The sequence below is a fragment of the Onychomys torridus genome, chromosome 4, assembly GCF_903995425.1.
Source record: "Onychomys torridus chromosome 4, mOncTor1.1, whole genome shotgun sequence".
NCBI lineage: Eukaryota > Metazoa > Chordata > Mammalia > Rodentia > Cricetidae > Onychomys > Onychomys torridus.
The window spans coordinates 50922705-50949343 of record NC_050446.1 but is presented as its reverse complement, the minus strand read 5'-3'; the positions used below and the strand labels follow the sequence as shown (position 1 = coordinate 50949343).

General features: G+C 41.3%; 1 protein-coding gene across 2 annotated transcripts; it reads left to right on the top strand.

Moving 5' to 3' along the window:
* The first annotated feature begins 11500 nt into the window (after positions 1 to 11500).
* Positions 11501 to 14421, top strand: Atp5mc3 (ATP synthase membrane subunit c locus 3). 2 transcript variants are annotated; one of them, XM_036184869.1, is made up of 5 exons: positions 11501 to 11588; positions 11774 to 11879; positions 12922 to 12999; positions 13469 to 13662; positions 14164 to 14421. In XM_036184869.1, the coding sequence occupies exons 2-5, from the start codon at positions 11841 to 11843 to the stop codon at positions 14276 to 14278; spliced, it is 426 nt and encodes a 141-aa protein (XP_036040762.1). In that variant the 5' UTR covers positions 11501 to 11588; positions 11774 to 11840; the 3' UTR covers positions 14279 to 14421. The 2 variants fall into 2 exon arrangements, with proteins under 2 accessions (XP_036040762.1, XP_036040761.1); XM_036184868.1 differs by having other exon boundaries at positions 11510 to 11598.
* Positions 14422 to 26639: the final 12218 nt, after the last annotated feature.

Below are 26639 nucleotides of genomic sequence, written 5' to 3'. Positions count from 1 at the left end.
TGTCCCCATAAGATACAGCGCCCCCCTCCAGCAGGAAGTAGTAAGAAAAACTACGCCCACATTCCCAAAATTATCAAGCTGGCTTTGGAGATGGAATTGGCTCACTCCTTCTCTAAACCCAGACATATTGCTAAAAGAAAACGTTAAGAGCTTCTTGTATCCCAAATCAGAAGAGCCCTCTGGTGTGGGACAGAGAAAAACCACTATTTTATTTTAATTGGGTTGATTATAAATGAGATCTCTTTCTAAAGAAGAAAAGGGGATGGGATATAGATATAATAGGATGAAAGGGTAGATTAAGGAACTTACTTCTAAAGAGCAACAACTTGTTTAAAATGTTTTACATTGGTGTAGATTTTAGTCTATTGATACAAACTTAAAGTTAATTTTGTTATACTGTGTGTATATTTCTAATCGTGTTTAAGGTATTATGTTTGTATAGCTCATTTTAAATTGAAATGGATAATTAAAAATAGATTAATAGTCATCTATGATATCATACTCATAGCCATGTTAGTTAAGTCTTCTAGATATACATAGACATATTTCAGATAGATAGGTAATCTTCAAATACTTCAAAGACCTACAGAATATGGCATTTAAAATACTTTTAAAATTTAGACTTTCTGGACAGTGAGACATGTCTGCTCCTGGCAGCACCGATTTACTTCAGAGAGGAGGATGGGCATTGAAGACACTTCATATGGAGTTTATCTTCACCTTGGCAAAAATAGCCATCTTGGCAAGAAACTGTTCTTGCCTGGACTGCTTGATTGACTGTACGCACAGGACCCATAGAAAGGTGCCCACTGAACTTTGCTTGACAAAATGGTCCTTCAGGTTCCTGCTTCACAGAGGAAACTGCCAGACGTTCTACAGGACACTGAGAGAAGTGACCAAGAGACTCTAGCCCTGTGGGCTGAGGACAAATGCCCCAACTTTACAAAGGAACATTAGGTGACTGTCCAGGCTGCCAGCTGTCTCTGTCTACCCTGCAAGACTCCTGAAAAATGCTTACATCCTTCTCCCGGTTCTCAGGTAATATTATATCCTTCTGAGGTCTTTGATGTGGTTGAAGACTAGATAGTTATAATTTCCTCAGTTATGATAAAAGATAAGTTAGATATAAAACCTTAGACTCACAAATACAAGATAGATAGGATATCTTCTTTAATATTGTAACTGTAATTCTTGCTTGACAATTGTTTTGTTATATGTAATTTTACTATGTAAAAGTTAAAACCTTCCTTAAAAAAAAAAAAAAGAAAAGGGGAAGTGCTGTGGATATCACTCTGTACAAATAAAATGCTGTTTGGCCAGTGGCTAGGCAGGAAGTATAGGCGGGACAAGAGAGAAGAGGATTCTGGGAAGTAGAAGGTTGGAGAGAGACACCTCCAGCTGCTGCCATGAGAAGCGACATGTAAAGACACTGGTAAGCCACAAGCCATGTGGCAAAGTATAGACTAACAGAAATGGGTTAATTTAAGATAGAAAAAGTAGATAACAAGAAGCCTGCCACAGCCATACAGTTTGTAAACAATGTAAGTTTCTGTGTGCTTTCTTGGTTGGGTCTGAGCGACTGTGGGACTGGCGGGTAAGAGAGATTTGTCCTGACTGGGCCAGGCAGGAAAACTCTAACTACAATCTAGCATTTATTAATTAAATTAAGTCTCCATGTGGCTATTTGGGGAGTGGCTGTAAGGACAAAAAAGTCTGCCAACAGATCTGATGTCCAATTAGAGAGCTATTATTACTGGCAAGATATGCCTATCACTACTGCAGCCTTAAGGTTATTTTACCATGCTGGTCATTGTTGTGGTTCACAGGTGCCATAGCTGGGTAGGACTGTTGGTTACTTCCCTTCTTTGTAAGCTTGCATGGTGCCTTCTGGTACCATGGAAGTTAGTCCTCAGGAAGGAGGCCTTCAAGTCACTTCTACTTCAGGGGCCTATTGGGCCCTGTGTCCAAAGCGCATGGTATCTTCAGCAGTAAGGACTTACCTTCCACCTCTGGAGGCACCCGAAGACAATGACAAAAGGCCATAATGTTTCAGGAGTCTCTTGGATGACCCTGACCAACAACTCAAGAGAGGCCATCTCAAGACAAATGTCACATGATCTCGATATTCTGAGGCTCCTGGCTCAAAATCTTTTTATGAGTATATAACCTAAAGCAATTGCAGAAACCTGGAAAGTAAAAGGAGACCATTGCTGGGATGGAGGTGGGCAACAGAGAAGGAAATAGTGGGGTACAAATGATCTGAATGGACAAACAAAGTTCTAATTAGGAAAGCAGAGAGGCAAATACAGAAGAAGAAAAGAGGAGGGTAAAATAACAATAAAAATGTCTGAAAAGCCATAAGGAATCCTACTATAACTATCTACCAAAACGTTAACGCAGGTAGGTCTTGTGTGACTACATGGATGGATGGATAGATGGATGGATGGATGGATGGATGGACGGACAGACTGACAGAATTTAAATGAATTTTTCCCATTTGGGCTGGTAATGTTACCACCAAGAGCCAGAGACAATCAACAGGAACCCCAACATCAGGCATGAGTTACATATAATTTTTAAAAGATCATTTTACATCTTTTTAAAAAAAGAAGTTGGTCAGATATCAAAGCATGTGCCAACAAGGCCGAGAGTCAGTCTTTTGGCAGGCTTAAGATCCAAATTAAATAAAAATGCTGAGGCAAGAGATCTCTAGAAGGAATTAGAAAATCTCAGGGGTAATGCTGTTTGTCTAGATAACCTGGCAAGAGCAAAGAGGGCCGTGAGGGCATCTGGTCTGATTTGAACCTTTCTCTGCGGTCACCCACACACACACCCGAGTCCTGGTGCTTTGGGTTTTTACCCTCTATCTTCATTTTGTGTTGGGATTGTATCCACACCAGGTAACTGAAGACACTGTGTTCTATGTGAATTTAACCCAAGCAAAGCAGACACAGTTACAAAGTATCTCTCAAAACTCATAAGCCTGGTCTCACTGCCCCCTTGGAGTTCATGTCATAACTTGTCTACATATCTAGGGCACTGTACAAATGTAAGGCCCATAACAAATGGCCTATCTCACATGACAGCGGGTAACTCAACACATGAACTCCAAATCAAGGCCCCACCCCTACCCCTTGATTTGTGCTTTCATATTAATGCACCATACATGGGATCAGACAAGAGCTTGATATCTTTTTTAGTTTCAAAATGCTGCTGTAACAAATTGTCCCACTAGGTGACTTACAACAGCACACATTTGCTAGCTAGGTCTTGGAGTTCAGAGGTCTGACAGGGATCTCAGCACACTAAACTCCATGTGTTGGGAGCACTATGCTTCTAAAGACTGTACAGGAAAATCTATGCTGAGCCCTTTCTAGATCCTGGAAACTACCCACAATTCTTGGCTAGTGGCCACTTCCTGATTTTCCTTGTAATGATTGGTGGAGTCTTCCTCATGCTGTGTCTCTCTAACTCTGCATCCATCCCCGCATTCCGACTCCCCTCTGCATTGCTTATAAAAACTCTTGTGATCTCACTGTGCTCATCCAGATACAAAAGCATTTCTTCATCTCAGTATCTGTAACTTATTCTCCTCTGTGAAGACCCTTTAATCATGTGAAGTAACACAGTCACAGGCTCTGAGGATTAGGACATAAATATATTATGGAGGAGGTAGAACTGAAGCGACATTCTACCTACCAAAAGGACCCTCCATGCCAGCTGTGGTGGCTCTTCCTGTAATCCCAGTGTAGGGGAGATGGGGTAAGGGAATTGGGGGTTCAAAGTCAACCTTGACTACACAGTGAGCTCTAGGCCAGCCTCAAGAAATGAGATTATGTCTTTACAAAAGACCTTCCAAAAATTGATCTAAAGAAGTTGCAGAGAAAAAAAAAAAAAAGCCAGGGGTGGTGGCACACACCTTTTAACCCAGCAGTCAGGAGGCAGAGGCAAGTGGATCTTTGTGAGTTTGAGACCAGCCTGGTCTACAGATCAAGTTCTAAGACAGCCAGTGAAAGGACCAAGCAGATGCCATAACAGGTATTCAGTCTTCTCTCAGAGATCAGGCCTCAAGTTCAGTTTCCTTAGACTGAGCAAGCAGTTTCTGGGAGGGCCAGGAACAAAGGACAATTAATCACTGATGTCTCTGTTAGCAGGGACAGAAAGATAGGACACATCAAGCCTGGGCCACTGTGCCAGCCCCCACAGTCAGTTCATGCTAGGCCAGCCAGCCTCTACAGCAGCTCACGGACAAAGCCTGGGACTTGTCCAGGCCTGTCCCAAAATGAATTAACTTAGCCCTGACAAACCCCCAATTAACCCTAGCCAATTAAAAGTTACTAATAAGATCACCACTTCCATAAACCAATTTTGAGTCTGTTCCTATATAGTCTGTAGACCCCAAGACCCTCCCCTTGCTTTATCCCTTATAAAAACGCTGCCCCACTGCTACTCCGGGTCTTTCCTGCTCTGCTGCTGCGTCAGATGGACACAGAGGCCTGAGATAACTCAAAATAAAAAGACTCTGCTTTTGCATCTGATTTGGTCTCTTGGTGGTCTTTGGGAGCCAGGACTCTGGGCATAACAGCCAGGACTGTTATACAGTGAAACCTTGTCTCAGGAGGGGAAAAAACAGACAATAAATCCCTTTATCTACCCTAAGGCTACATCCTTATACTCTTGATGTTGGCAATGGTGGTGGAGAAGGTGAAGAAAGGTAAGGAAAGCATGATGTGCTTCTGGGTGAATAAAATGGGAAAGGACTTAAGTAATTGAATTAGTCACTTAATTTAGGGGTTGGAGAGATGGCTCACCAATTAAGAGCTGCTCTTATAGAGGACCTGACTTCTGCTCCCACCACCACATAGCAGTTTACAATAATCTGTAACTCCAGGGGATATGGTGCCCTCTTCTGGCCTCCTCAAGCACCAGGCATATATGCAAGGAAAAACACTCATACATGTAAAATAAAAACAAATAAATCTTTTTGAAAAACATTTAAATTAAATTAAAATGAGTCTAAAACAGCAGTTCTCAACCTGTGGGTCTCAACCCCTTTGGGATTCGAATGAACCTTTCATAGGGGTCACCTAAGACCATCCTGCATGTCAGGTATTTACATTATGAGTCATTACAGTTATGAAGTAGCAACGAGAATAATTTTATGGTCGAGGGTCACCACAACATGAGGGACTGTATTAAAAGGTGGAAGCATTAGAAAGGTTGAGAACCACTGGTCTAAAATATAAACATTGTCTGATTTTTTTTTTAATGACTTGAAGAAATTTTGTTATTGGAATTGTTTGGGGAGCAGGGTAGAGGGAGTTGTTTTGGTTAAGTTTGGTTCTTTTTTCTTTTTCTTTTTGGAGACAGGGTCTCATTATGCTGCCTAGGATGTTTTCAAGATGATGAACTCAGTTGATGCTCCTCTCTCCAGCTCTCAACAGCTGGGACTATAGATGCACAACACCGTACACCGTTTGAAGTTTCACTGACCCTTTCAGGATGCACTCCCATTGGGATATGTCTGTGTTCCTTTGCTGATAGGAGTTCTGGTCGATGAAGTTAAAAAGACTCCCTTAAATGGTCAAGAAAGATGAGACAGAATCTGGCCAAAGAACAATGGGGAACAACCAATAGAATTTGTAATTGTGTAACATGTGGTCACCATGATCCCACACACAGACACATGAACACCAGCCATTCTCTTGAAATGACTGATTTGCTTTGTAAGGAAACAGGACAAAAAGTGTTTTTCCCATGCAAATTGGAATGTCCTCACCTTGAGGAAGATCCAGACCTTCTCAGATCAAAGTCTTTACTTATTTAAACACTCGGCTGGCTGTATTTATTAATTGTATTTATTAATTAAGTGTTCATCCGACCAGTTTTCTACTTCAAGCTTTTTTTTCAAAACATTTAAAATGTGCATCTTGTGGCAGAGTGCTCGCCTAGGCTTGATCTCCAGTACTGGTAAAAGTTAAAAATCTTCATCTTGCCTATTTCAAATCAAGGAGGCAATTTAGGCAAAGCTCCAATGTAGCATATAAATGAATCTTGATGATTCCACTTACAGATCCTATTTTGTAGAATATATTTCCTTAATGCTTTGTTTATGAAAAATATACTTTGAAATTATATATGCATCACTACTTTAAGCTAAGTTACCTGAGCTAAAGATGTGCCATAAGAAACAAAGGTAATTATCAAAGTGCTTAGATTAGAAAGTCTTAGAGAGAAGAGGTGGGCAGTGTAAAGTGTGATATTATCTAAATAATGGATAACATTATTTAAATTAGTAATGGGAAAAGGTGCCAAGAAAAGCATGGTTAGTGCAGTGTAACCATGTTTTTCCTTCATAGGGCAAAAATGATCCAGAAGTATATTCAAAATGAACATTAATCAACATAAAGCATTTGCACAACATGGAAGCCCCAGAATTTCTTAATTGATAGAGCAGCTTCATAATCACATAACCTTAGAGCTAATGTAACCCACAAATACCTGCCTGGGACTAGTGTTGAGGAAAAAATGATAGAAAGAGCTCTCGTGGGAACTGCCCAGTGGTTAAGATTGTATTCTTCAAGAGGAATGGAATTCAGTTTGTAATGCCCATAACAGGCAGCTCCAGGGTGTGGTGGTATTATGTTCCCCAAAATACTGTGCACCCTAATAAACTTATCTGGGGTCAGAGAACAGAACAGCCACTAGATACAGAGGCCAGAAAATGGTGGCACTCACGCCTTTAATCCTAGCATTCCAGAGGCAGAAATCCCTCTGGATCTCTGTGAGTTCAAGGCCACATTGGAAACAGCCAGGCATGGTAACAAGAGCCTTTAATCCTAGGAAGTGATGGCAGAAAGCAGAAAGGTATATAAGTTGTGGAAACCAGGTACTAGGGGCTGGTTAAGCTTTTAGGCTTTTGAGCAGCAGTTCAGCTAAAATGCATTTGGATGAGAACTCAGAGGCTTCCAGTTTAAGGAAACAGGATCAACAGAGGAATAAAAAAGAAAAAAAAAAGAAAAAAAAAAAACCTGTGGCTTGTTCTGTTTCTCTGATCATTCAGCGTTCATCCCAATACCTGGCTCTGGGTTTGTTTTTATTAATAAGAAAGTTTAAGATTCGTGCTACACCAAGAGATCCCATCTTTTAGCCTACTTGGTCACCCACACTCACATGAGCCACTTGACATGCACACACACACACACACACACACACACACACACAATTAAAAAACATTTTAAACTAAAAAAAAAAAAAGAACACTCTCAGATATTTTGAGTGTTATAAAAATTTTCATCTCATGGGGCTGGAGAGATTGCCCAGGGGTTAGAGCACTGCCTGCTCTTCCAGAGAGACCGGGTTCCATTCCTAACACCATATGGCAGCTCACAACTGTTTGTAACTCCAAGATTTGATGCCTTCACACAGACACTCATGCAGGCAAAGCACCAATGCAAATAAAATAAAAAATAAATTATTAAAAATTTTTCATCTCTTAAACATATGTTAAATATTCAAGTCTTCTAAAAAAAATAGATGTTTTGATTTCTTGAGGGAGAATGGGGACTGACAATAACAGGTGATTTTTCAAAACAAAACAAACTCACTGAAATTCATATAAAACCTCCCTGTATAGAAAATAATTCTAGCCAACACAGAGATAAGAAACCATATGTACAGACACATGATATTTTCAAACAGGGATAGCATATCCCTACATATATTAAGAGTTTGAATGTAAGTTGAAGAATTTTGAATAGGGTTACTGCCTAAAGTATATCCAAGTCCATCACCAAGACCTGAAATTTAGTATTCATTTAGTCATGTTAACCTTTTTTTATTAATGGAAGCACAATAAAGTATTATGTTATTGATCACTGTGACTTATTAAAATATCCCTAATATACTGGTTTTTACATTTTTAAGTAACCCATTTTTACTATAGCATATCAAATAATAGATAGATGGAAATAAAAGATTAACAGTTTCTGTATTCTTTCTCAACTTGATTGCTCAATACTCTACTGACTGCCCAAATTAACTGAATGAATGACTAGTAAGCCAAGCATCTTCTAAACTGTGGAGGCGGCAATAAGCACAACAAAATCTCCGTCCTTGGGGACAAATATTCTTTGAGAACCAAAAGAGTAAGCAATAAATAAAAGATGAAGAAAAGGGGGTGCTGGAGAGATGGCTCAGGTTTAGAGTACTTCCTGCTCTTCCAGAAGACCAGAATCTGGTTCCCAGCACATGTCAAGTGGCTCATATAATTCCAGCTCCAGGGGATCCAATACCTGCCTATGGCCTCTGTGGGCACCCTCACACACATGGCAGAAATTCACCCAAGCATACACATGGACATATTAATAAAAAAAAAAAAAAAAAAAAGGAGGCTGGAGGGATGGCTCAGTGGTTAAGTAAGTGCATTTGTTGTTCTTGCAAAGGACCCAAGTTTGGTTCCCAGAACCTACATTATGGCTCACTATCATCTGTAACTCAAATTCCAGGGGATCTGATATCCTTCTCTGACCTCCTTTGCTACCAGGCATACACCACACACATATATCTAGGCAAAACATTTATACATATAAAAGAAAAGTAAGTATTTTAAAAATAAATAAAAATAATTTTTTTCAAAGATGAAAAGACAGCCAGGCAATAGTGGCACAGACCTTTAATCTCAGCACTCAGGAGGCAGAGGCAGGCAGATCTCTGAAATCAAGACCATCCTGGTCTACAGAATGATTTCCAGGACAGCAGGGCTACATAGAGAGACCCTGTCTTGGGGGGGGGGGGGGGCACATAAGTAAGGGATCCAGGAAGTCCTAAGAGGTAACATTTGAGCAAAGACCTGAATAAAGTGGGAAAAAGAGCTAAGCAGAAGAAAAGGTATTCCAAACATAAGAAACAACAACAAAAATTCAGAAGCCAGTATGATGCAACAAGCAAAGTGAACAAGGAGCCATCTTCTTATCTCTTTATTAGAACTCTGCATTTACCCTGTGTAGTTGATACAGTTAAATCCATTCATTCTACTTATTTTAGATTTCTAGGGATTTTCAAAGCATTAACTTTTGTAAGTGCTTTCCATGGTTCCAAATTCAAGAATGCAGAGCAGTATTCGAAAAGTCTTTTTTCTGGAGCTGGACATAGTGAGTTCCAAGATAGCCAGAGCTATGCAGAGAAACTGTCTCAACAACAAAGTTTGATTTCTGTTCTTGTTTCCTCCAACCTACTATTTCCTTCACAGATAACTATGAATCTCCTAGCAGTTCATGGTAATCCTTGGCTACACAGTAAGTTCAAGGCCAGGATACATGAGACCTTGTCAGGAAGGGAGGGAAGGAGGGAGGAAAAGAAAGAAGAGAGAGAGAATGAGAAGGGGAGGCAGACAGAGGAAGAAAGGGAGGGAGAGAGGAAAGCAGAAAAGAGGAGAGAAAGAGAGTGGGTGTGGTAAGAATGTGGAGAGACTGGAAACCTTGTAATTTACTGTAGAAATATAAAATGGTACAGCCACTGTGAAAAACAGTGTATCACTTTTAAGTACAATTATTATATGATTCAGCAGTATTTTGTGGTATTTGCCCAAAGGAATTCAAGGTGGAGACTCAAATGGGTAGTCATACATCTGTGATCACAGCAGCATTATTCACAATAGCCAAGAGGTAAAAGCTACCCAAATGTCCGCCACCAATGAATGGTAAACAAGTGTGATACATACATACATATATACATGGATATTATCTACCCTACAAAGGAAGACTATTCTTACATATGCCCCAACCTGGATGAACTGTAAAGACATCTGCTATGGGAAAGAAATCAGTTGTTAACCAGGTGCTGTGGTGCACACTTGTGATCCCAGCGCTCTCAAGGCTGAGGCAGGATACAAAGTTCTACGCCAGTATGAACTATATAACTAGATCCAGTCTCAAAAACACAAAACATGAACTTTAAAAAAAGAAGGGTATGCTGTGAGTCAAGCTGCTTGCTCACCTGTTTTTGTTGGGTTTTTGTTTGGTTGGTTGGTTTTGGTTTTGGTTTTATTTTTGGTTTTTCAAGACAGAGTTTCTCTGTGTAGCTTTGTGCCTTACCTGGATCTCGCTCTGTAGACCAGGCTGGCCTCGAACTCACAGAGATCCAGCTGGATCTGCCTCCCGAGTGCTGTGATTAAAGGCGTGTGCCACCACTGCCCGGCTTTTTTTTTTTTTTTTTTTTTAACTATTTTTGAGGGGCCTGCCACCCAGCTTCCAAATAAATTCACACACTAAGACTTATTATTATTTATGAATGCGCAGCCTTAACTTGGCTTAGTTTCTAGCCAGTTTTTCTTAATTCATCTCATCTACCTTTTGCCTCTGGGCTTTTCCCATTCTCTTACTTCTGTAAATGTTATTCTTATTTACTCTTACTTTTATTACTTAAATGTAATAAAAAATTAAAAGAAACAGCAGCTAGTTGCAAAAAAACAAATAGTGGATGACTTGTATGAAGGACCTAAAGTAGTCAAGTTCACAAAAACAGAAATAATAGTGATTGCCTGGGGCTGAAGAGAGGGCCACGGGAAACACCATGATTTATTAACCATCATTCAGACAGAGGAAATTATATTTTTATATTTAGGAATATATCATATACATACAAGAATTTGAAAAAGACAGAGTATGTAGGAGGGTTCAGGGGAAGGAAATGAGAGAGGAAAACTATGTAATTATAATCTCAAAAAATGTTTTTAAAAAATCTGTAACAGCCATTTATCTGAGACATTCATCTGACTTGTTCAAAGTTACCAAAAATAGGTGCTGAATAGATTTTTAAAAAATATTCAGACACTTTTTAGTCCAAAATTATGGTACATTATAATCTCTTAATTCTTCCAATTGTAAAGGTGGAAGAAAGCCAAGCGCAGTGGCAAATGCCTTTAATCCCAGCACTTGGAAGTCAGAGGCAGGAGATCTCTGGAGGAAGTTGGAGGCCAGCCTGGGCTACATAATTGCAAAGCACTTGAACGCTCATTTGGTTATCCCAGTACTTCCAATCAGGCCTTCTTTCTAAAGAAGGATTAACTGTCTTTAAACACCCTTTTCTGGTTCTTTTAAAGAACTAATCCCGCTGGACCTGGTGGCGCAGACCTGTGATCCCAGCCACTTGGAAGGCTGAAACAGGATCACAGGTTCAAGGCCTTCCTGGGCAACTCACCCTGTCTGTAATAAAAGCGAAAAAGAGGGTTGGCTTGTAGCTCAGAGGTCGAACCCCTGTCCGGCACGTTCAAAGTCCGCCATGGCGGAAAAAAAAATGAACAATTATCTTCACCGTTAGTGACACGGACAATGCCGGGGAGGGGGGGATCGTCTTCCGTGAGCTCTCTTTTCATTTCCCTGCCCGCCAGCCTGTGACCGACAGCGCCTGTCATTGTCCTCCGCTATTGGTTACCAATAAAGTTATTACAAAGTGACCTTGAGCGGCTTCCCCCGCCTTCTCCATCCGGGTGCTGCGGCGGGGATAAGAGCCGTACCGCGCCTGCGCGCCCAGCCCCACTGCTTCGACCTCTGCCGCCGCTGTCGCCGCCGCCGCCGCCGCCTCGGGAGGTAAGCGGAGGTAAGCGGAGGGCGCAGGGCCGGGGCGGAGCGGGCCGCTGGGCCCCATCCACCGGGCTTGCACCTCCCGGGCACGCGGCCACGCCGACGGCCTGCGCGGGGGCCCTCGGGGGCCCGGGGTGCGAAGGGCAGGCCCCTGGGGGACACTTGACCTTAAGCCTCTTTTCGCTCCGCAGAGAGGAAGCGGGAGAGGAGCCCAGGTCGCCTGTCACCCACATCCACGCCGCGCCGCCAGGAGGAAAGATGTTCGCCTGCGCCAAGCTCGCCCGCACCCCCGCTCTGGTGCGTAACCCAGGCCTCGGCCCCGCGGACACGCCGAGGGACCGGCTCTCCTTCACCCTTGCCCCGATGCCCTTCCTCTCCTCCCTCCCTGCCTCCCAACCCCGGGGCCCGCAGACCGGCCCCCGCCATGCGTCCCGTCCCCCCTCCCCGAGGCCGGTCGGGCCCGCTCGGCCTAGGTCACTGCCTCCTTCCTCCTGGAGCGCGCCCCTCCCCCACCTCGGGGTCCCTGGGGAGTTGGGGTCGACGCGGAGGTCGGGGTACTACTGGGAGTCGGGAGGGTGCCGCTGAGGCCTAGTGGCCTCTGCAGCGCTTCCCATGCGTGTCTGTCTGTCTGTAGGTCAAACTGGCCGCTGCAGAGGGAGGGACTTTGCTTCTTCCCTGTGTGGGCGGAGAAGGGCGGTGGTGGAGTCCCAGACGCTTTCTTCTTAGGGACTTTAAGTGAAAGTCTGTATCTAAAGGATTTGCCCTAGGGAACCAGGTCCTGGGTTCTGCAGGGATGTTCCGTGACCTTAAGTGTCTGTGGACACTCAAGGGCAGAGAAGCTAGAATGCAAGATGTCCTTAGAGTGAGAGCATTTCACCGATTGTTAAGCTGCCGTCGAACTGCTTAAAGTGTGTAGTAAATTTCTGATTAATGGGCATTTAGGAACACTTTGGAAATACTGGGGGCTCAATCAACTGCTGGACTATTTTAAATGACAGCATTCATAGTGGCACTCCAAATGTTGTTGTTGGCCCACATAAACTTATTTGACTTACTGCGTTACACTTACTGAAACTTCCACAGCACCACCTGGTCACTTTGTAGCTAATTGTTCTTAGGGTTTTAGTTCACAAATAGATTAGGTAGTAGGTTTTACAGTTCATGCCGGGGGATTGGCTTTGTGTATTCAAAAGGTCCAAACAGCCAAGATAATAATTGTGCAGATAAATAAAAATCTCTGCCCGTTTTCCCTTCTGCTTTTTCCTTTAGAATTTATGGTTGCAAAAAAACTCATCTGTGCTCTTTATACTTGAATTTTTCCCTTTCCTTCCATTAATAGATCCGAGCTGGATCCAGAGTTGCATATAGACCCATTTCTGCATCAGTGTTATCTCGACCCGAGACTAGGACTGGAGAGGTAAGTACTGATAATAGAAATTTACAAGTTTGTTAGAGTGAAGGGTGAATATAATGAATGAATGGCTCCAGGGATAGTCCCTTTCCACTTCTATCAAACAATATGTAGAATGTGAGCCACTGAGAGGAATTCTGGTGGCCAGGACAGCCTCCTGAATTAGCAAATAAATATTTTAGTCTGTATTTATATTTAAGATTAAAATAGTCATGACTACCAAAAAGAGCCTGCTCTGTTAAAAAATATACTCACATATTCTGTTTTATAATTGTTAACAACCCTAGAAGGTATAGATTGTTAGTTATCTTATACAAGGTAAGTATTATTTCAAGTTCTTGGTTTTCTTTTTCATTGTGCCATGCAATTATTCATTCATACCAAGCTACAATATAAAGACGTTACCATTTGGCAGTACAGTAGTTAAAGTAGATGTGATTACTGAATTGACCTTTGCCTTATTTCCTGTTCCCAGGGCTCTACGGTATTTAATGGGGCCCAGAATGGTATGTGTCAGCTGATCCGAAGGGAGTTTCAGACCAGTGTAATCAGCAGAGATATTGACACTGCTGCCAAATTCATTGGTGCTGGTGCTGCAACAGTAGGAGTTGCTGGTTCTGGTGCTGGGATTGGAACAGTCTTTGGCAGCCTTATCATTGGTTATGCCAGGTAATCACTTCTGCCCAGAGTAAGTTAAAGAAACCATGGGAAACTGTAATTGGAAATAGGGAAGTAGTGAAAGGCTAGTAACGCCTTTCAAGTGTCTGTCGTGTGTCTTGCGTTATATTTTGTGAGCACTGTGCAATAGTCACTTAAAGAGATGAGAAGGTTGGGGCACAAGCCTGTAACCCCAACCAGCCAAGAGAGGCAAAAGGATCACAGGTTTGAGGCCAGCCTCAAGAATCCAGGACCCTCAAAATAGGTGTAAACTAAGCATTTATATTTGCATGCAAAGATGGCTCCCTAACTTTATGCCTCATGATCGGGGGTGGGTTAAAAAAAAAAAAAGAATTTGAGAGACAGAAGCAAAGTAGTGGAGGGTGATGGCACTTCCATGGAACTTTGTAGTTTTCAAAGACCCTCATGCTGGTTATCTGATTCGTTACCATTTACCCAATGCCGATGTCAGTCTTGAGAGTAACGTCACCTGTGCTGTGTTGTCTCTTCCAGAAACCCTTCACTGAAGCAGCAGCTGTTCTCGTACGCCATCCTGGGGTTTGCCTTGTCTGAAGCTATGGGTCTCTTTTGTTTGATGGTTGCTTTCTTGATCTTGTTTGCCATGTAACAGAAATTACTGCCTGAAATGTTGGCATTCATAGTAATTACGGATGTAATTCTGTGCATCTGAGTGTGACTCCAAAAACAGTGCTGGTGTCATGGAAATGTACGTTATTTCCAGAGTCATTTCATTAAAGATGAAAACTTTAATGTTTGCTGTGATTTATCTCATTTTGGGTCATCATAAAGACGATACATTGAGGCAGATGGTTGTCCAGGTCAGAGGAAGGTAAAGCAGTTACCCTGGTTTTGAAAAAGCACTGCATATGATATTTATGGGAATTCTCGTATGCAGTGTTCTACAGAATGTAATTTATGGGTCTTTTGTTTCTTAATGTAAAGGAGAAATATTTTAGTTCTTTGAGTGCCTTTGAAATATGAGTAATACCGCATCTAAATAGTTTTGTGGGTTTTTTTGTTTGGGGGGGGGTTTCTTTTTTTTTTTTGTGGAGCTGAGGATCAAACCCAGGGCCTTACGCTTGCGAGGCAAGCATTCTACCACTGAGCTATATCCCCAACCCGAGTTTTGTGTTTTTAAAGGTAACCATGAATTAGAAGACACAGAAACAGAATCACCTTCCAGGTGGGTGTGGCCACCCATCCATTGCTGGATCTAAAAAGAAATCATGTCAGCTTGGAAGTGGTTACTGGGAAGGAATGTGACTTGTTTTTTTGTTTTTTTTTTTTTCCAACACCCCACATTGAGCAGTTCTGTGTCTATAATACATAAATACATGTCTTCTGAGAACGGACCCAATCATACTGGCAGCTAGTTTCTTATTTAAACAAGCTTTTTTGAAAAGTAGTCCCAAAGTCGCTGAAACATTCCTGCTGCATTATTGCAGAATTCTTAGAATGATGGTTGAGCAAGGTCTGCCCTAGTACTGCATGTTGCTTCTTGCTCAGACTTTTCCTAGTGAGAGGAAGAAGCAGATAAACTACCGTCAGATTGACATCCAAGTTTCTGGGTTGGGTAGAAGATAGTGGAATTTGAGAGGGTGAAAGGGGCAAACCAGAGTGGTTTGTAATGAAACCCACTAATTTGTATGTTAACTAAACAAAAACATTTTTTAAATAAATTTTAGGATTTTTTTGTTTGTTTTTGTTTTTTCAAGACAGGGTTTCTCTGTGTAGCTTTGCATCTTTCCTGGATCTCGCTCGGTAGCCCAGGCTGGCCTCGAACTCACAAAGATCCACCTGCCTCTGCCTCCCGAGTGCTGGGATTAAAGGCGTGCACCACCACTGCCTGGCTAGGATTTTTTTTAAATGTACAGAATTAGGACAAATGGACTCTTCATTTTAGTGCCCTCTGCCTAGGTTGGTTTCAGTTGAGAAAAAGAATTCCTGAAGCATAGTGGGAAGCTTTCCCTCAGCATCATGGAGGTGCTTGTTTAAATTAACCAGTAATCTCTGGCCCTGAGACCTAGCAGTCTGCACTAGGAAATCAGTTTCTTGGGTGGCTTTGTACATACTGTTGGAGAACCACTACTGAGACATTGCCTTGCTTATAAGAACAAACAAGTCCCAAAGAGCAGGAGTGGGACTGCTTTTAGTTCATTATTCATCGGGCCTATCACATTCAACACTTTTGGAAAACCATTTTTCCGATCACTAACGGGTGAAGGCAGCACTGGAGGTGACACCAGCAACCCTGGCGGGGGGAGCTGAGGCAGGATTGCCACGCGGCCAACATTGAAAAGAATGCTAAGTGAGCCAGGTGGCCATGGTCTCCATTAATCCCAGCACTCCGGGAGGCAGAGGCAGGCGAATCTCCCAAGTTTGAGGCCAGCCTGGGCTATAGAGCCAGTTACAGGACAGCCAGGGCTACACACACAAATCCTGTCTTGAAAAGCACCCCCCCAAAAAGAAAAATGCTAAATGAAGTAAGCCAGACACAGAAGACCACAGGTATATGATTCTGTTTTTATAAAGTAGGTAAGTTTGTAGAGACTGAGCTAATTAGAAGTTACTGGGAACTCGGGACAAGGGAAGGTGGGTGACTGCCTAATGGTTGTAGAGTTTCATTTTGGGTGAATGAAATGTTCTGGCACCATATGATTGAACAAGATTATAAATTACTAAGTCATCAAGTTGTACACTTTTTAATGGTTGACATGGTAAATTGACATTTATTTTATAATTAAGTTCCTTTACGATGTAACAAAATAGTAAAGTAACAAAATTTAAATCATAGGGAAATACTTAGAAGAATTAATCTGTTCCAAGTTCAATTTAAATAAAGTCAAGTCTTGGGCAACACTTATCCATGGTGGATGGTCAAAGAAGTGTGGAAACATTGACGCTGGAAGAAGAGTTGCCTCTGCTGGGGGATCTCAAGAATAAGAGATCCCTGCACAGTGAGTGCACAGTTGCAGTTGACTGAGCAAAAGGAGTTACGTCTTTACAAATGGACTAGATGGGAAAATACTACATCAAGTACTGAAGAAGTATTTATTGTGTACTATTTTACTGGTTTTTGAGACAAAGTCTCACTAGGTAACCAAAGCTCCTGCCTCAGCTTTCCAGGTGCTATGGTTACAGGTGTGTGCCACCACTGCAGGTAACCCTTTCGGGGTACTAGAGGTTCAACATTACATGCCAGGCAAGCATCTGAAAAAGCTACATTGTTAACTTTTGTAACAAGTACCACCTCTCTTAGTTTATGAGTTTTGAAATAAATACTGAAGGGAAATACTTTTTAATAACTTAATTTCAGAATGGAGGCTAATAGAGGTGTTACTTTAATACCAACCAAACATGAAATGAAGCATTTTCTTTGTTGAGAACACTAGGTTTATTTTGAAATTCCCAACAGGCAAGAGCACCCCAGAGCACTAGAATACCAGTTCAACTCAGAATGTTGTTTCTTGGTGTGTTGCAGACTTTTAATCTTGCTTTTTATGTGGTATTGTGTAATGTAATGTCTATTTCTTTTTATGTGGTATTGTGTAATGTAATGTCTATGTCTGTAATAGAGATATTTGGGGAGAAGAGTGAGTTCCAGAACTGGGAACCAAACCTGCGCCTTGTGCGTGTTAGGCAGGCACTCCGCTGAGTTGCACCATTGCCTTGAAATACAGTATTTTTAATGTTTTGTTGATTAACTCAATATTAGTTTGAGTATGAAATTAACTTTGAACTAATAGGAAACTTGTGTAACAGTAAACTCTAGATATGTATTTGATTAAAATTAAAACAGGTGACTCTCATGTAAGTGGCATAAGAGGTGAGACGTTTAGAAGGAATAGGAATCATTTTCTAATGGAGAGATCACTTGAAAAACACTGCTTGTCTATATCTGATGCTAAACCTTGAATACTATGAGAACAGTCCAGAAGAACAAAGTCTGTCTCCTAGTGAACAGCATAAGGGGGACAAAACTGCCAAACACTGATGAAAGAAAAAAGTTTCCTGGAAACTGTAAGCTAGAGCTAAAAGGTAGGCTGGGACCAAATTATGTAAACTGGCAGGCATGTGAGTTTTTATCATGTGATCACAAACAGCCATTCAAAATCTGGAGCTGTGTTTTAGTGTTGTTAAAAGGAGACCAGTGTGGAACAGCTTGAAGTCAGCACCAGTGATTACTAGTAGATCTCCTAGAGATAAATAGGATGTTGTGTGACAAGACTTTTCCCGGAGATGCACACACATCTACACCCCAGAGTGGGAGCCCGCTGCAGACCAAGGTATGGAGACCACCAAAACTCCAATTTGGTAAATCACTATGAGTTTTATTGGGACTACTTAGCGTTATATGACTTAGAGGAGCAGCAACGACTCACAAGACAGCCGCATCACCAAAGCCCACCCCAGCACCTGTGACAGCTCACGCTGCTGGGAACCTGGTGCACACTGCAGAGTTTTGAGTTGTTCACCTCCCTGTTTAAGGAGCTTCCCTGCAGGATGGATGTTTCAGTCTCCAGGGAAACTTAAGACAACAGAGGGCTTACTTAGTCTAGGATGGTGGTCATGATAATTTTAAAGAATCTTCAAATGACTCACGAGATGGCTTCGTGGTTGAGAGCATTTATTACAACAGTGAACTGTTGTAGAGGACCAGGGTTCTATTCCCAGCCCCTATGTGAACCCATGGGGGTTCACAACCATCTATAGCTCCAGTTCCAGGGCCATTTGAAGATCTCTTCTGACGTCTGTAGACACAAGGGACACACCAGTGCACATCCACACATAGGCAAAAAATTTATACATCTAAGGTCTTTTTTCTTTTTTTTAATTCTTAAAAATCTCCAAAATAGCACTAGGACTTGGCCTAGGTCTCTGGAGCCAGTCAGGGAAGGTGAGGATGTCCATTCTCCATCTGCTGAGTGCTACTCCTTATGAGAGAGCCTTCACATGTACACTGCCATCACATAGAACAAGCTACAAATAAAAACCAATTTCCCAAATTATATAGCTGTTGTTTAGTAGTACCGGGATCTGAACTCATACCTTCCTTGATTTCAGAGCCCATGCTTTAATTTGCAATGTGACTCTTTTAGGAATGCTAAGAAGAAACTGATTTGGAGAAATAATTTTGATTTTTGTATAATTTTAAATATAAGATAGAATCTAACAAGTGAACTTGGTCTTGTACAGAGAAGAATGATTTATAGTGTGCCTAAAAGCTGTGAATAAAAGTTCAGAGCAGAGCACAGGGTCTGAGTAATGGCTCAGTTAAGAATGCATTTCTCTTGCAGAGGACCCAAGTTCAATTCCCAATACCTGCAAGAGGCTGCACGCAACCTCCTCTAACCCCACCTTCAGAGGATCCAATGTCTTCTGGTCGTGATAGGTACTGGGCTCACATGTACAAACTCATACATACACACAATTTTTTTCTTTTTAGGACAGGGTCTCTTTTTATATAGGTCCTGGCAGGCCTGGAGTTCACTATGTAGACCAGGCCAGCCATGAACTCACAGAGAATCAGCTGCCTTCACCTCCTACGTGCTGGGTTTAAAGGCATGCCACTACTACACCTGGTATACTTTTTTTAAATGTGCAGGGCAGCAGAACCTACCCCAGGTAGGTAAGAAATTTGTAGCAAACCTAATTACCTTAGTTTTGTGAATTGCAACAGTGTTGGAATTTTCCTAGTTTTGTGAATTGCAACAGTGTTGGGAGTGGTGTTAACGGATATGAACAAGACAAAAACTCAAAGGAGAAGTAGACAGAAAATGAGCACACACATTATTTAACAAAAGGACCTGGCAGGGCAGTGGTGGTGCATGCCTTTAATCTCAGTGCTCAGGAGGCAGAGGCAGGTGGATCTCTGAGTTCAAGGCCACCTGGTCTATAAAGTGAGTTCCAGGACAGCCAGAGCTACATAGAGAAACCCTGTCTCAGAAAACAAACAAACGAAAGTCAGAATGACCTCTAAACGAACAGGTGAAGAGAATGAGAGGACAAACTGCAATAGCTCAAAAGCCCATGGCCTCAGCAAGACTGAACCATTTTAGCAAGAGCTACAAGCTAGCTGAGGAATTTAAAAGTTTCAAATCTTTTTTTTTTCTTTTTTAAGATTTCTTTATTTATTATGTATATAGCAGGCCAGAAGAGGGCGCCAGATCTCATTACAGATGGTTGTGAGCCACCATGTGGTTGCTGGGTATTGAACTCGGGACCTCTGGAAGAACAGCCAGTGCTCTTAACCTTTGAGCCATCTCTCCAACCCCCAAGTTCCAAATCTTAAGAGTTGACATAGATGTGATGAATGATCAACATTTGTGATTACAGGCTATGCAGATAGTTGAGTGGATAAAAGGCTTGCTGTGTGAGCATGAGGACCTGTCCTAGTCCACTGTCTACTGCTGTGATAAAAAAACCAGGACCAAAAGCAACCTTAGAGGAAAGGGTTTATTTCAGCTTACAATTGTGGTCCATCATAAATATACTGGGTATTTTAATCACACTTTAGGGTAGAGCCAGTGCCCAAGCCAACACAAAAATAACTCAGTGGTGTTTTCGCACACTGCCTCATACTACTTTTGGGGGCATTTTCAACTTTATTCATCTTTGACTTGTGTATTTAGGTTTCCACTTTTGTGTTTTTGTGTGGGCTTTTGGTGTGTGTTTGTTTCTTGTTTTGTTTGTTTGTTAAAGAAAGGGTATGTAGTTGAGTGGATGGGGATGTAGGCAGAATCCAGGGCTTCTGGCAGGAACCTGGATACAGGAACTGAAGCAGAGGCAGTGGGAGAATGATGCTTACTGGCTTGCTCTTCACAGCTTGTCCAGCTTGTTTTTTGATATAACCCAGGCCCACCTGCCCAGGACTGATATAACCACAGTGAGACATACCCTCCCACATCAGTCTAGCATCAAGAAAATGCCCTATAGACATGCTGTCAGGCCAATCTGAGGGAGGCAATGCCTTAACTAACATTCTGTCTTCCTAGATGAGTAGCATGTATAAAGTTGACACAAACACATAAACACACAAAAAAACCAAACCAAACCAAAAAAATTTAAAAATTAACTAAACAAACAACAAACAAAAAAAAAAACCTAATCAGCACAGGACCGGAATTCAGACCTCAAGCATCCACAGAAAAAGCCTGGCATGGTCAACAGAGGAAGTGGGGACATGGACGCAGGAAGACGCCCAGGGCTTCCTGGTCACCCAGTTAGCTATAACAGTGAACTCCCAAGTTCACTGAGAGATCCTGTCTCAAAAAAGAATAAGATGGAGAATGATAGAGAAAAACACCCAACACCAACCTCTGAACAAACACACACACACACACACACACACACACACACACACACACACACATTCTGGTGAGTGCACACACAGGTGCATAGACTAGGCATACATCACACACAGACACACATGAAAAAAGTACCTCCAAAATCTGTAGTCAAGTTGTTGAGTGGTTAAATTAGGTTATAAATACATGTCATTGAAGTTAATTTTAAGGAATGATCGTAAATATACAGAAAATAACACTTGAGAAGGAACTCATGCTTTTGCTGAGTTTTACATGTTAAATATGATTTGGTTTAGGTCTTAGTTTGATAGAGAAAACAATGTTGTTATGCTATTAGTATTTACAAAGCCTTTAAAATGTAATTTCTATATAAGAAATTATAAATGACATTGAATCTCTGACATAATGAGCACATCAGCTTAGTAATATATTATTATTCTACTGATTATACTGTGGTCTTAAGACCAACCACATGGCCCTCTGCCTAATCAAACATGGTGGTTGGATTCATGTTTGCCAACAGCAACATTATGCTCTGGCTTTCTTTGATGTAGAAATAGTTACAAAAGCCCTAACTTGCTATAGTATGGGATTTTTAAAATATATCATTTTCATGAACTTTTCAAGCGCCAACAGCATGAATCTATTTGTACTCTTGTCTCACTCAACCCTCCCCATGTCCCAGGGTTACCTGTGCATACCATGATAGCCCTTCTGCTGATGTGTTTTTCATAATCTACTGGACTTTGCTAGCTAAGGTGTGATGCAGGAATGAGGAGCATCAACATCCCTATAACCAGAGGCTTTTCTCTGTCCCACCCTGCCCCACAGCCGCTTGTAATGATCATGCAGAGGCTTAATATTACTTATAAGTGCTTGGCTGATGGTTCAGGCTTATTACCAGCTAGTTCTTACATTTCAATGAACCCATTTCTATTAATCTAAGTATTGCCATGTGGCTGTGGTGTGACCACACATGGCATGTGTGACATACTGGCATGTTGTTCCTTGGGTGGCTGGCATCTCCCAGATCCCGCCCTTCTTCTCCTGTATCTCTGCTTGGATTTCCTGCCTGGCTCCATCCTGCCTTGCCATAGGACAAAGCAGCTTTATTTATCTACCAATGAGAGCAACGCATATTCACAGTGTACAGAAAGACATCCCACAGCACATCCCCCAAATGCTTGCTAGAAATGCCAGTTTTCAAACCTCACTCCAGATCAGCTGAATCAGAATTGCATTTAAACAAGGAACACAGAGGAGTTTTAGACATGCTCAACTTCAAGTAGCCCTACACTGCGGTATTGCAGTTCATCCCATGCCATGACTCAGACCATAGCTTTCAACACTGTTAGCTCATTACTGAAGATTTTTTCTCCATGCATTGAAATTATTCCTAACTCAGTTGATGCTCAGAGTGTGGTCTGATCTGATGACATCTGGGGCTCAAAAGCCTTTCAGAAGTTCCAATCCATGAGGTATATCCCTTTCACCTACCCTGTGAGACCAAGTTTTCATTATATACTTCAAAATATGTCACAACTGACATCATAAAAGCAGATGTAAGAATCCAACTGACTCTTATTAAGCATGGCATAATAACTTTCAAACATGAAAATGTGCCAGGTGTGGTGACCCATGGGCAGGCAGAACTCTATGAGTTCCAGGCCAGTTTGGTCTACTACAGAGTTCTAGGCCAGCCTTGAATATATAGTGAAACCATCTCAAACAGGACAGAGAAGTTGGGGGTGGGATTTAATTCCATTTTTGTTTCTGGAAAATATAGGGCTTTTCAGAACTGTTATTTATGGTGTGTATTATTAGATGTTCAAAGACCCCAAACCAGAAACCCAGAGAACCACTGACTTAATGTCAGTGAGAAAGAGATTCTACTGTTTCACTTTCAACTTTATGGACATTCCATTTCCATCTCACTCAGAACTCTGGAGAGGTTGGCTGGAGAACCTTACAGGCTGGACAACTCATTTTTGTAAATGTTGTAACTCTGTCTTTCCACGTCACAGTCTTTCAACTATCAATCTGTTTATACTCCCTAACATTTGGCCCTACTGCCTGGCAGGAATTTATATAATTTTTTTCCAAACGAGTGTCATAAGTGATGTATCTCTTCTAGGATACTTAGTAACTTAAGATTTTCTTTTCTCTCTCCAGAGGGTTTCAATATTGAAAAGAAGAATTGGCCTAAGATCAAGAGGGACCCATAACCTAAAGGCTCTTGGTTATTCTTCCTGTTAGCATGAGGTAGCATTCTGCTGATGTTGGCAGAGACTCCCAAGGGAACCTATGGGTCCTTGGCAACAGCTGATTTTTAATGGTAGCATTTAGTCAGCACTTTCCAGCCATGGTGATTCCATTTCTTACATTTAAGTCCCAAGAATTGCTTCCTCCAACAGCTACACAAGATTGGCTGGGTCTCTTGGCTTCTGGACAACTCAATATGATTCCCTCAAGTCTTGTATTTAGCAGAGAATTGGCAGATTTTCCCATCTCTCAAGAGATACCTAAAGATCTGCTACTCTCAAGCTTTCTGAAATTGTATAAAAATAGCATTTGTAACATTGTATGTTTTCACATCTCTCCTCTATTTGCACCAGAAAGGATAATAACTCCATAACTCCATTTAAGTTACTGGGGAAAAGAATCTTACTTAAAATGGGCCTGGTGGTGCATGCCTTTAATCCCAGCACTTGGGAGGCAGAGGCAGGAAGATCTCTTAAGTTTGCGGCTAGCCTGGTATACATAGTGAGTTCCAGAACAGCCAGTACTATTTTTTGACCTTGTCTCAAAAACATAAAGCAAAACAACAGAACTTATTTAGCATACCTCCACACCAGAGTCTTATTAAGGAAGTTTCAGCCAGGAGCAGTGTCTGGAATGTTCATGCTTGACAAGTGAAGACATAGAGCATTTGGTTGACAGTTGACCTAACAGGTTGAGTCCAGAGTAAGAAGGCCCCTGGGACAAACAGTGTATTAGTCAAAGGATCTAGATGGTTCAGTATGGACAGAGACACCTCCCTCAGTTTCTGGCATAAGAAACCCATGGCTTTGGTATTTCATGGGCCTTAGATTAACAGACAGACTTGTCGGGGAACCAAACATGAAGGGTAAGTAATGGAATTGTTTCCTCAAACAGCTACACAAGGTTGGCTGAGTCTCTTAGTTGGTGGACAACTCATTATTCTTCTTCAGTATTTAAACTTCCCAGAGACAAAATATCTAAGTTACTAAGTATCTCAGGGGAGATACATTATGTCATTCAGAACAAAATAAACATTCTTGCCAGGAAGCAGGGCCAGATTTTAGAGAGAAAAAACTATGCTGGAAATAGTTCCATATGCTTTTATTGGTAACTACAATACAATGGCAATCCCTCCATCTAGCAAGTCAGATTGGAGAAAAGAGGAAACACTGGTTATCAGGGATGGAAACGAAGCCCTGAAAATCCATTTTCCCCTGAGCTCATCTCATAAGCCAACTGGTACAATTTGAAGATGAAGCATAACCTTTAATTTCCCCACGCTGTCACACAGCACTAGTTACCGTTCTTTTGAGACACCAAGGATTTGGTTTCACTTAGACAACTGTGTTCTTAAAATGTTCTGAATAGAAACTGCCATGGTGAGGGCAGGTGCCAAGAGGTAATAATAATATAAAAAAAAAAAACATTTCAGCAACATGCAGGAACCCCCTGGGCTGCTAGAGGATGGGAAAGAGAACCTGCTATGATATGGAAGAGACTGGAATATCTGAGGCATGCTGTCTTTTTGCCATTGGACATCGGCCTAGCAGTCACGCTCCACTTTCTCTACACCTTTTCCACGTGACCCCACTGGCAAAGTCCACGCACATCCACTCCATGAGGATGTATGCTGATACCATGAAAATATGGAAACTTTTTCCAGGGGCTTGAATAGTTGTGTAAGACAGACACAAGAGCCCCTAGAGTACTGGGGCCTGGGTTCGATCCTCAGCTCAAAAAAAAAAAAAAAATTAGCTAACATTGAAATTTCAAATCAAAACAAAAACCACATTCCTTGCTTATATAAAATAATCTGAAAAAATTTTCTTTAAAATAACATGTTCCTCTAGTACAGTGTATAGATAATTAACTACTTGAAAGCAGAGAATTTAATACCAAAACTACTGACACTTGAAATTATCAATCTGGAGACAAGAATTTAAATTTTTTAGTATACATGGTGGAAAAGCAATTTAAAAACTCAATTCTAATTGACTTAAGTACTTTTGAAATGCTTTAACATTTTAAGGTTTTCTTCCTCCTTCACATTAGACATTTTTATCAGATTGAGGAAAACACCATTTTAGTGAAAGTTTCCCAGGTCTAGCTAGCAATTTATGATCTGGCAGTCCTACATTTTTGTCTATCATCATTTCAACCAGTAATCTGAGCAAGTGAGCTTTCACTGATACAATTAGTGTTAAAGTGCACTAACATTACTGCAGTGTCACTAACATTTCAGCTTAAGAACCAGTGCTGTCAATAATTTGATTTCTTTCAGGTCTCTTGAGTAATTAAAATAGTTTTAAAGGAAGATTGAGTTGGCTCACATACATGTATACAGGCCAGGAACCTATTAAAAGGTCCAGTAACATTACAATTTCACTTTCATGCTGGGCATCATCATTCGGCTGCAGGTTCACTAACCCTCAAACACTATTCCAACAAACTTATAATTTTAGTTCTACTTGGTGTGGAGAAGCTGCGTATATTTTATATAAATACTTAAGTTGTATTCATAAATCTAGATTGAAATAAGCATTTAATAAATGGAAAAATGTGACATCAAAAAAGCTTGCTTTTAAAATAATTAATGCAAAACTTCTCAGGACTCTTAATCACATTTTTCAATTTATGCACATTTGCTGGACAACCACCATCCCTAAAACTAGCATCCAGATCTTCAGTTTGTACAGAGAATAATAAAACATTAGGAATAAGTATTTTTGCACCTTACTTTATTTTTAGGTGTGTACCTGAACAAGCTCTAGAGATGTTAAAGTCTGTCTCTTTCGTCCTCGTTAAACTATTCAAATAATCTTTCTTCATGCCTTCAGTTTGAAGGACTTATTACTTTACGTGTATGAGTGTTTGCTTGCATAAACCCATGTGCACCACATGTTCACCTAGGCCGGTAGAGGTTGTCAGATCGTGGTGTTTGTGAGCAGCCACGTGGATGCTGGGAAACTGAACCTGGGTCCTCTGCCTGAGTAGCAAGAGCTCCTAAACCATCGTACCATCTCTCCAGGTTTTTACCACTCGTTTTTTTAGAAGCTACTTCCAAACATTAACAGGCATTTCTTTGGCAAAAGAAAGGTATTGTGGGAAGAGTGCCACTTCTATGTTCTGCTCCCACTGGTGTCTTCCAGTCCTCTTTATACGTTAGTATCAATTTCATGAGCTTCAAAATATTGAAGCGATCCTACTGAAATTAATATTTTTTTACCTGTAACCAAGTAAAGAAAATGTAATGAAAGAGAATACACCATAATTTCCAAGGGCATTTCTCCAGGGAAAAGATCGTTGCATTGTTTTAAAGTATGGTGACATGGTAGTATTTCCTTTTGATTATTCCTTTGAACATATTCACATGTAATATACAATGTACTTGATGCGGGG

Bases quoted from the DNA above. Each gene is read 5' to 3' on its own strand.
- Atp5mc3 (XM_036184869.1), top strand. From the start codon at position 11,841: ATGTTCGCCTGCGCCAAGCTCGCCCGCACCCCCGCTCTG. The intron at 11,880-12,921 runs GTGCGTAACCCA...TTCCATTAATAG, and splicing joins TCGCCCGCACCCCCGCTCTG to ATCCGAGCTGGATCCAGAGT. The intron at 13,663-14,163 runs GTAATCACTTCT...TGTCTCTTCCAG, and splicing joins CTTATCATTGGTTATGCCAG to AAACCCTTCACTGAAGCAGC.